The 11,799-nt window shown below is 36.6% G+C and overlaps 1 protein-coding gene across 1 annotated transcript in view; it reads left to right on the top strand.

The window, feature by feature from the left end:
- Positions 1–11,441, top strand: part of LOC129741676 (uncharacterized) — a 14,772-nt gene extending 3,331 nt beyond the window's left edge. Inside the window, exon 2 of the mRNA XM_055733423.1 lies at positions 11,375–11,441. Within this exon, the coding sequence (XP_055589398.1) occupies positions 11,375–11,441 (67 nt within the window). The remainder of the gene's footprint in view (positions 1–11,374) is intronic.
- The last annotated feature ends 358 nt before the right edge of the window (positions 11,442–11,799 follow it).

Here is an 11,799-nt window from a genome sequence, read left to right as displayed (position 1 = left end):
AAGAAGGTGGGTCTCATAACATCAGAAAAACACTTCTTGTATACAAATACGATCCCACGTCATATATGGCCCCATTTTCGATAAGTTCTCGAGTTATTCAAAAAATTGGTGTCCCTCCCCCTACTGTATATCTCCCCTCTGGCAAGAGAAGGGGTTTTCAAACCATCGAAGAAACATTGCTTGTACACAAATTTGCTCCCATGATAATTTAATTCTATTTTCTCGATAAGTTTTAGAAATATTAAACAAATTTTATCAATGCCCTCTTTTCCCTCTATTTCGTTCCACTGATTTGTGGTAGTGATGCTAAACTACCGGAAAAAAACATACCTTGAGCTCGAATATCCTCTCATGCCAAATTTGGTTTCGATTGATTTATAAATTGTCGAGTTATGCTATAAAATTTGTATCGGAGCCGCTCTTCCTACCTATCCCCTACCTGGAAGAACAGGATCAAGATTGAACATTCCGTGTATTCAAATACACTCCTATGCCAAATTCTTCCCCAGTTGCTAAATTGAATGATTGTTCCATTTGTTAGATAAGTTTTAGGTTTATGCAAAACAATCATACATATATGAGGTTACGTCTTCCCTAACTTAAGGTTGCCAGAATTTTTTCAGCACGTATCCGGGCCGGACAATCATGGCTATTTTCATCTAAAAACCTGGCAAAATCCGGGCATTTGATTTCAAAAAGTCGACCAAAAATCCGGGCAATATCCGGGCAAATTTGGTCCAAGTCCATGAATTACTCAACACAAATCGAGGAAAAAAACATGAAAAAAATTTTTCATCAGCAGTTTTTCGTTCGTATTTTACGCTTCAAAAAAAAAACTCTCATGGTTTTTTTACTAAACTTGTTCGAAAAAAATTGTTTTAAACGCATAAATAAAAAAAAAATTACAACAAAATTTGTTTTTTTTTGTTAGTTTTTGCAACAAAGTGAATAAATCCAGGCAAAATCCGGGCATTTTAACTGAAATCCGGGCAACCGGGCCGGGCCGGACTTCTGTCAAATTTTGTGTTAAATATCCGGGCAAAACCGGATAAAACCGGGCAATCTGGCAACCTTACCCTAACTGCATTCTCAATTGAAGGAGAAAGAAGTCTCAAATAAGCTAATAACCATTTTACGTATTCATGCCAAAGCTTTCCCATGCCAAAGTTGTTTCCATTTGCTTGATTAGTTCTCGAGTAATGCGAATAATTGTAAAGGAGCCCCCCCCCCTCCCCCTCTCCTTCATATCACCCCACTGGAAGGTGGCAGTAGTACCAAATATTCACATAAACCTTCCCTGTGCTCAAGGGAAGTACCCTCAACCCTCTCAACCCAAATTTCATTCCATATGCTTAGTAAGTTCCCGAGGGATGTAAAAATTATATGGGAGGACCCTCCCCCCTTAAAATTTCCGACTTGAAGGACGAAAGGTTCTCAAAATATCATAGAAACATTTATCGTAATCATATACCTTCCCACGTCAAATTGGGTGCCATTTGCTTGATTATTTATCCAGTTATGCTAAAAATTGTAAAGGAGCACCCTCCCCCCCCTTTCTTTATCCTCACTGGAAGGAGGGAGGGGTACCAAATATTCATAGAACTGTTTATCGTATCCATATACCCTTCCTAGCCAAATTTGGTTTCATTTGCTCAAATAGTTTCCAAGCTATGCAATAAAAAAGTGGTTAAAGGCCCCCCTCCTTCTTCCTGTATCTCCAATGGAAGGAGGGAGGGGTTTGAAATAATCATAGAACCATTTTTCGTATTCCACTGCCCTCCTATGCCAAATTTTGTTCCATTAGCTTGATTAGTTTTCGAGTTATATGAAAAATTGTAAGGTAGCCCCCCTCCCCCCTTCCTATCATCCCACTGAGAAGAGGGAGGGGTACCAAATATTCATAGAAATATTCCTCGTTCCCAAATATCACCCCATGCCAAATTTGATACCATTTGCTTGATGGGTTCTCGACTTATGCAAAAAATTGTCTTTTGTTTGGGAGGCCCCTCTCTCCCTTCATGAGAGAGGGAGGGGTCTCAAACCATAATAGGAACCTTCCCCTGCCTCCAATACCCCCACCTGCCAAGTTTCATGCAAATTGGTTCAGTAGTTTCCGAGTCTATAGGGAACAGACAGACAGACAGACAGACAGACAGACAGACAGACAGACAGACAGACAGACAGACAGACAGACAGACAGAAATTCATTTTTATATATATAGATAATATTTTTATCTTGAAGGTCATATCGAACGAATATCTACCATTAACTATTTTTGTATAAATTCACAAATTGCACAAATCACAGCATTGCCAATCTCAAAGAACTAAGGGACTTTATTTTTTCTATCTTGGAAATTTTAAAATCAATCTCGCATTCTTACTTCGTGGCAGAGCAAAGCATGGTTTGTAAACTGTACTTTGGAAAAGCAAAGTCCGCAGATTTTCTTACTTTTATATTTCCTTATTACTATCTGAAAATTATTCACATGAGTGAGGATAGGTGTAAAGGTAAATCCGTTGTGTTGAAAACTCATATATTTATTTTGTTTCTGCAGCAAAATTATAGTTAAAAATCAATTTCCTCAAGAGAAAATATAATTGTTAAACGATGACACCTTGTAACGTAATTCTATATTTCTGGTAGCTCAAATATTGTTTCTAGCAGAGAATATATTGTTTTTAAAGTAGATAATATTATCAAAACATTTCATGACTTTGAAGTTCATAACTTCATTAAACCTAAATGTAGGAACATTATACGATTTGCTCCGACAGTGTTGCCAAATCCATTTCATGGAACAAAAACTGCACTGTTTGGAACGATAGAACAATTAGATAGGGGAGTGTGAGGATACTTGATCCCTGTAGATACTTGATTCCTTAGCTATATCTCGAAACTGGAATGTCATACAAAGATCAAATGTTCTAGAAAAATGTGCTAAATGGAGCAAAACAACAATGCTTGAAGCTCAACATATTTTAACAAAATAATTATTTGAGTAATTGAACTTTGTTGGAAAAATTTCACGAAATGTGACTTTAAGATCTTTTTTAATCACTTTAAAATGTTCCTTACATGGAAAAATGATAGCCAAATTTTTTTGTTCCAATATATCAATCGTTCGAGCGTAATATGAACTTCATAATACCATATTTTCAAACCAATGGAAAACTCTCAACTTTTTTCAGAAAAAGTTTTCTAAAATATTGATTATGGGTTCAATTGAACCCTAGAGTTAAAAACGGTATATTCTTCTTCTGAATTTTTCGTGATAATTGCTGATTACGAGATTACTAATATTTATCCAATAACTAATATTTATCCAATAACTAAAATTTATCCAACAATTGTCTGAAGAGAAGGGCCAATATAATAAATTTTCTCTTAAGTATATAAAATAGCGCCTTTAAGTATGCAAAGTCTTTAGTGTTGAGACAAAGTTATAGAATTTTATTCTTCTGTTAGTTAATAATTGTGAAATGAGAACAAACATGACCAAAATGGCCAATTAACATTCTATCTTTGGATCAAGTCTTCTTCAATAGAGGATCAAGTCTCCCTTAACTGCAAAAATATCGCAATTTTTATACTCCCACGAAAATGCTTTTAGTTAATCTACGGGTTCAAATATCATTCTCATTTTTGGAGCATAATAAACTTGAAGTTACACGCTGTCAGAAAATGTAAAAGGGTGCAAGTTGCTAAATTGTTCCAAAAAGATATGGTGAAAATAAGAAAAGGGGATCAAGTATCCCCTCTCTCCCCTTACTATTCTGCTTACTTTGCAGTTTACAAAAATTGTGGCCAGAAAATTGTCTTATAAGCTTCAAGTTTTGCCAGTTGATTTGTATCGCATAGAGGGAAAATATTCATAAAATTATTAAAGCGACTTTTTTTTAAAGATAAAATCTCAATTTTTTTTACACGAATTTTCCAATCAAAACCGTGACTATTTATTTCACTTCAAAGTGTTAAAAACATTCACACGTTGATCTGAACCAAAAACACACTTTTTCAACCTCAGGCCTTTTTAAACGGTTGAAAACATTTCAATCGAACAATTTAACAAGATTATGATTAACCTATATTTTTTGAATAGTTCTATGATTTTGACAGAAGAATCGTAATATGAACCCTGAAAGATGAAATGACCGTGATATTATTGATCGATGCCAATTGAGTTTTGTTTTTTTTTTTCGATCAAAAAAGCCTCCTGATAGAGACATAATCCATTAATCGCCGATTTTTCGCCCTTTTCCAGGACCTCCCCACGCAGTGTTTGCATTTCCGAGAAAAGCTAACTAATATCAAAAGTATAATTTCGAGCCAACAGCTAGTTTCTGTTTTTATTTTCACACTGGTAGCCGTAAATCCCGGATGTGCACTTCATTGCACCGTGAGCTTTCCCCATCTTTCGTCAATTAAAATTCAATTTAATCCTGTTTACTCATACATTTCGGATTTACTGCGCATCAACTGGTAATTGAATTACAGTGCGTGATTTTCAATCGATATTGATAGCAGCAAGGGGTGTTTGCCGTGAAACTCAATAAGCAGCAGCAGCCCACACATCCACCCAGCAGCTTCAAACGCGCTGAGCGCACTTAAAAATCGAAACACTCTGAATCTTTCACCTGGGACCGATCGATCAACAAACACATCCACTACGCGGGGCAGCAATTTTCCAGAGGGGAAAAACTTCCGCTTCCGGCCAACCAACCGAAGCCAGGGAGGTGCCCGGAGCTATTCCTCAGCAGCCGCTCCGCAAATATGTGGTCAATGGCTGGCGCGCTCCCCAAAGATTCATAAATCAATCGATTACTTTCGAATACGGTGGCTGCCGGATGGGCCGAGAGAGTATGTTTGTTTGCAAATGGTATGAGGCTTAAAACTCGGGAAAAAAAATAAATGGCATAACGCAGTTATCGATTCGAGCGCGAACAGCAAACACATTTTTCTGCCAATACTTTTATGACCGGGACGTGTATCTTCTTGTGCGCCTCTATGTGTTGTAGCACCCGGTAAGGTAACGACTCTTCTATTTTTTTTGCCCTAGGTCCTCTAATATTGTTCCCGGCATCGGATTTTATATTGGGAAAAAATATTGCTTCATTAAATCTTCACCGATTTTTATTCCCGCGTCGGCAAGACAAAGTTCCGTGTATGATCATGAATATTTGGAACACGCTTACTGAAAGTTGTTGAAATATGTTTGAAATAAATCTAGTTTTTTTTTCAAAATAGATATTTTATTTGATCAGGCTTTAATATACAAATAAATTTTTTGTTCAAAATACTTTACCGAATTCTCGTACACTCCAGATGGAATAAAACTATCGACAATTGCGATGATTCTGGGATGTAGTCCCACCCCTCCCCCCCTCCCATCGTGTCTGTGAATGTAAGGTCAAGAGAAATACCACTACTGCCACTAGAGGTCGTCGACAAATCTGCGTCGAAAAAGTCGTGAATTGGTTGTACTCCATTTACCCGAAAACCATTGCCCAGAATGAAAAATCCCCAGAATTCCAATGGCCAGAAAGAACCATTCCCCAGAATTTTTTCCCCAGACGAACCATTCCCCAGAAAAATTTTCGCCAGAATGTACCATTTCCCAGAAATTTTTTCACCAGAATGATCCATTTACCAGAAATTTTTTCGCCAGAAGAACCATTCCCCAGAAAATTGAAAACATTTATTCCTACTAGAAATTAATTTAAAAAAAAAAAGGAATTGTTACAAAAAAATGGGCTTTCATAACTTAATTCTTTTGCGGCAAAGCCGCAACCAACGAGGATGAAGGGACTGAGGCGGCACAAAGCCGCCGAAGCTCCCAAATCCGAGGTGGCCGCCGACCCGCCGTCGGAAGCGGCGGCCCCATTACATTGGTCTAGGTCTGCCGAGGCTTCCTAGGTCAACGTGAAAGCTAGGGGTGATCCCTTAGCCCCGTCCGCCACGCGACAGCGTGAAGGACAAAACGTCTTTCAAGTTCGAACGCGCAGCGTGAGGAGTCGGATACCAAAACGGTTTTTTAAAGGACCATGGTAAGCATTGAATCAATTAAAGTTCCATAAACCGTAATCAAAGCACAATATTGGTTCTAAAATAAATTTAGTTGGAAAATTTCAAAGTTGTAGTTTCATTTAAAAAAATCATTTTGAAAAAATGAATTTCGAATCATATGAAATTTACAAGAATTCATTAGAAAAAAACTAATAAAAATACAAGAGGAAAAAATCTGGGATTTGTGCCATTCTGGGAAATGTTCCATTCTGGGGAAAAAAATTCTGGGAAATGGTCCATTCTGGGAAAAAAATTTCTGGTAAATGGTGCATTCTGGGGAATTTTTTTCTGGGAAATGGTTCATTCTGGGGTTCGATTTCGGGTATTTGTCATTGTGGGAAAAATTCATTCTGGGCAATGGTTTTCGGGTAAATGGGATACAATCCGTGAATTTGTGAAATTATGACTTTGGGATTGGAGGAAGTTTGTTCAACAACTCGTTACGTCATTCGGGACCTTCCAGACTCAATTTATAGTGATGACTCCATGTCAAAACATGAAGACGTGTCAGGCACAAGCGATGTCTAACGAGATACAGTGTAAGGTCAGAGATGTCAGGGTTAGATATAAGGAGTGTATCGAAAATAAGTTATAAACACATTTCTTTCTTTCATTGAATTGATTTTATTAATCATTCAAACAAAGAAACAGCTCGGAAGTGTTTTGAAAAGCTTATTCTTACAATTTATAAAGAAATACAAGTCAAAAAGTAAATATTGGTAATATTCTCGGACTTTCGACTTAACGCGTTTCATTAGGTTTTGTACAGCTGATTGATCACACTTCTTGGCCGCAGCATTCCAATTTTTCTTGAAAACCGCCATGGTCCTGTTGGCCTTACCATCCTTTTTGAAAACTCTCGACGATAGCCCAATATTGTTTTATGGGGCGAAGCTGGGGGCAGTTTGGTGGGTTAATATCTTTCTCAAGGAAATCTACATCGTAATCCTCAAACCATCTTAGAGTGGATTTAGCGTAGTGGTCTGACGCCAAATCCGGCCAGAAAAATGGTTGAGTCGTATGTTTCTTATATAGTGGCAGCAACCTTTTCTGCAAACACACCTTTTGGAAAATTTTGGCATTTTTTGTTTCTTTTGTAAAGACTCGCCGACTTTAATCCGCAGAACAGATTGCCTGCCACACAAGCACTTTCTGGCCACATTTTTCCACCTCAATCGACTTCTCGTGGCCACTCACATCCTCCCCAATAGCTCCAGTGTAGAATTGTGGTCCCGGAAGAGTACTGGAATCCTCTTTTACATAAGTTTCATCGTCATTTGTTTGGACACTTTCTGTTTCTTGTATGTCTTCAGGTTATTCCGCTTCTTGATCCGCTGTACCATTCCGATCGATGTCCCACCTTTTTTTCGCCAAATCCCGTATGGACATCGATCGATTTCGGTTGATTAGAATGATTACCTTACCTGGTCCTGGTTTTCTGGCTCTTCCTGGCAAATCATCAAACATATAGTGTTCCTCGAACTTGTGGATGATGGAATTTACGCTCGCCGGCTGAATGCCGAAACGTTTCGCCAGATGCCCTTCTCTCGCGTGTTCAACACACGAATTTTAACTTCTTTTTTTAATTCGCGACATTTTGGGAGAAAACGAATGTTTCAAACGAAAACAAAGCGCTGGTTCACTCTTGATAGATCAAGATGCTACATACATCTTAGCACAATTGTGCGCGTTCACGCGATAGTAAGTAGAAGGCCCAAATATGTTTTTAGTGAATTTTCAAAACACTCCTTACGCGTTCGGAGATAATGCTCCCGAAGTTCAGCCGACAACTCGATTTACGCTTCGGGACCTCCTAGATCCGATCCGTAAACTGATGACTTAAGTCAAAACGTGGATGGGACTGATACTTTCACAAGAGGTTTCAGACATAGACAGAGATTTTGGAGTTGTCCAGGTTCGACAAGTGTCTCGGAGTGTTTTGACCCTGAATCACTTGTGTAACCAGAGCAAGTGCTGTTCACAACTCGATTTACGTCTCAGAAATTCTTGGACCTGATTTGAAAAACTGGTAGTTGCGCTTAAATTTGAAGAAGTCGTGTATCGAGTCGTGTTGGATTGAAGTCGTTTCTTATAAATGGATTTGTCACGAGCACTCTCGTGGAGTACACTAGCACGACAAGATGTTCCATAATTCAAGGAAAAGCAATGTAAAAACAATTCAACGGAGAAACCACGGCCTACAGCTTCAGGGGTTACCTCGATCGTGTTCAAGAATGGATCCCTTTTTGATGAAAATGACAAAAATGACAAAAATGACAAAAAATACTTTAATTTGAACACAGTTGGTTTACGGGCTGCTTTGGAGTTTTGTTTGATTGTTTTAAAGTCATCTGACTTAGTTGTCATAATAATAAACTAAATTTATGGTTTCTTAAATATATTGCACGAAAGATGATTTTTCTAATTATTAATTCTCAATTCGTCATTTAAATACATTGAAATCAAAATTGGTTTAAAAATGCATGTTTTTGCGGAACGTTATGGTCGTTACTACCATACCGAGTACTTTTCGATTCTAATGAAATCCAGACTCGATTTTGCAGAGCTCTTTTAGGAGCATAGATATTACATCGAGAAAGAATTCATGAATAGTCGGGTTCATTTCGTAAAACCAACATCAGCTGATCCATCTCAGTCAAAAATGTTCGACACCTGGAAGAAATGGTCAAGAGTCAAACATCGGCCCTCCGTGAGTGCAAGCAACGGAAAACATCAGGAGGGAATCCAATTGATTTATTGAACGAGTTATCTTCATCACCAAATTCCCAAAAAGCTAAGTACACTTTTATTCAAAACATGAATACTTAATGAAATTTCCATAGGATGGTTTTCCTTTTTAATCTTGTGTAGAGGATGGTAGTATTTGATCCATTCATTTAATTTTTCTCCTCTCCAACCTATTTTTTTCATATGGTACAAAATGAAATGCATATTAAATGACGAACAGTAATTTAAAATAAATTTTCATACAAGCTCATATTTAAAAAATATTGATAAAGTGTGAAAAAATAAAGTGTGCAAAAAATATAGCACATGAAGTTTAAAATTACAGTCCGTACTTTTCATTTAAATTGTGTTTTTTTTCGTATTTCAAGTTCTTTTGCTGCCTGAAAGGTAGTTTAAAATTGATTAAGTTGGAGTAAAAAGCGTTAGGAAAGTTTAACTCTATGTATCTTCGTTACGATAGCTAATCTACCAAAAATTGTACATCCTAGATTTCTTTTTTCAAATTTTCATTTGGTTTTTATTGATAGGGAGAACTGTTTTTTTTTCTCCTAACATTTAAAGAATCATTTAACACAATCTAGTATTTCTTTTATTTGAGGAATTTGATATACTTTTTTTCCTTACAACACAAGTTTTTTTGAGCTGTTAAGTGTTTGTTCTAAAAGGCTTAAAATTTTGGAATGTAACTAAAAATGCATACAATGTGTTCAGAAAAATAGTAGTTTGATGTAGTGTTTCTAGTTTTGTAGTAACACGTAGCGATGGTTTTGCACAATCAGCGCAAAAATTTTGTGAAGTTTAAATGTCAAATATGGAGTTTAAATATAGTTTGTTGATTTAAAGATCAAATTCAGATAGTTTTGTGTCATGAAATTGATAACAGTCCTCGGCCGGAAGCTTAGCAGGAAAAACCGTATTAAGTGTAGTACGACCATTTTGGATTCTTTTGATATTAATGATTAATGAAAATATTGAGGCTAGTTAGAATATTGTACTATTAATTTTCAAATAGTTAGCAAAGGTCTTTAAAAAATATCTAATAATACCCCAACACTTGCTAATGTACATTTTCAAGAATATGACGTGTCAATTTTAAAAATTTGATCAATCAACATTAGATGCTTGTTTGAAAATTTATAAAGCTTAGTTCTTTTAGAAATGGGACAGTTACGAATGCCTGTATCAAAAAAACTATTTGTTTGAACGAAATACTTTCTATGAAGAAAAAGAAGGTAATGTTATGATCTTTCATGAAAAAATTTGAAAAAAAATATTTACCGTTTTTTGTTAAAGAAATTTCTACTTAATTCTTGGTATCACCCATTGGCCGGCGCACACTTTTTTCAGTCATGGTATTGATCAGTTTCTCCAACTTATACTTCGTAAAATCTATATTTTAGGTGGCTTCACCCTCCTTCTTCAATTTGTGATACTTTCTGGTCCAACACTTCTCTTGAAACTGGAAATTGGAAGCATTTTAGTGGATACAGTTGTTTCGAAATGAACAAATTTGATTATTTTTGACCACATTTTTGAACGTTTTTTTTTTCGGTACCGGTTTCATAGTTTAAGAGCTTTGGAACTATCAAAAAATGGTTGTTTGAGGTTGGATTTCAATTAGTCATCACTAGGCAACACTTTCAGCTTATCGGAGAAAATTGTTTTGGACATTTCAGCGATCTACCCTTAGTTTTTCGTTTATTGAAAATTAAAAAAGCTGCTATAAGACTTGACTTCCTTGATGATCCTTAACCGTTGTTGCCGATCATGTGCTTCTCTCCAATGCTTGATTTGAACTTTGTGGACATTATTGACAGTGTTTGCATACTTATCCACCACAAAAACTCAGTAATTCTTTGAATAATCAACGGTTATGTCAGCTATCAATTTGATATTGACGCATTTTCAAGGAAACTGTGCAAAATTATTTTTTTCTTTTTCTCTTGCATCGTACATATCTCAAAAACGCGTAAATTTTAAAATTTGAAAAAAATAGGTCGAATAGTACTTTTTACAGGCAACAAAATGTTGTCAAAAATTTGGACCTCCGATAACTAGTTAACGAGCTATTAGCAAATGAAAGTGTCCCATTTCTAAAAGAACTAAGCTTTAGTACATACATTTATTAGGGAAAATAGTAAGGGGTTTATAGTAAATTTTACCATAAATATTGCGAATTTTCTAGCAGCCCAGCAATTTTGATGGGATTGTTTTAAATATATTTCATGTTAATTTAAAATATTTCGGTAGGTATATAACATTAAAATATCAATGCATTTGACTAAAATTACGTCAAATTTAAATTTTTCAAAATTTTTGTTTATCAGCCTCATTGGTAGAGCTAGATGTTTCAGTAGGAAACTTTAGGAGAATAGGAGGTGTAGGACGAAATCATCACCCGCAATGCTGGCCAAGCATCTCCCAGGGTTTACCTTTCCCAATTACCTGTTACAAACCTCCCCACGTTTATGGGTGGATCGTAGAGATCTCTGCATCTACTTGTTAAATAAACGTGTCTCACTTAAGTGACTAACATTCCTTCCCCTTTTCCCCACACAGTCCGCAGGGTTCGACCAGGGCACCTTCAACATTCTGTGGGGACTGGTTTTTCAGTTTAAGAGATTGAATAATCTAAGGCAACGAACTGAAAGACTACAGTTTCTATTGAAACTACAGATTAGAAAGTGTAACATCATCTCAAAAGAGAAGGTGGTACAATTTTAAAAACTGTAATTTCACAAAACGGAGAGTTGCTGAGTAGCGCCAACCGAAGTTTTAGGCGACTGTTCATGCGAATGCGAATGCGAATGCGAGTCGGGTTCATTTCGTAAAACCTTTGTCACTAACAGAGACTGTCCGATGGCATGACGATCCGAGAGTGTGTAGTCCCATTAAAGCACAACACTGAGCATACGGCGGCAACTCCAAGAGCAACTCAAGCAAGGCAACTCCCGAAGAGCATATCGCACAAATCTTCTTTCAAT

The sequence above is a fragment of the Uranotaenia lowii genome, chromosome 2 (genome assembly GCF_029784155.1).
Source record: "Uranotaenia lowii strain MFRU-FL chromosome 2, ASM2978415v1, whole genome shotgun sequence".
NCBI lineage: Eukaryota > Metazoa > Arthropoda > Insecta > Diptera > Culicidae > Uranotaenia > Uranotaenia lowii.
The sequence above is the reverse complement of the archived record's forward strand: the minus strand, read 5'-3'. Positions and strand labels throughout refer to the sequence as shown.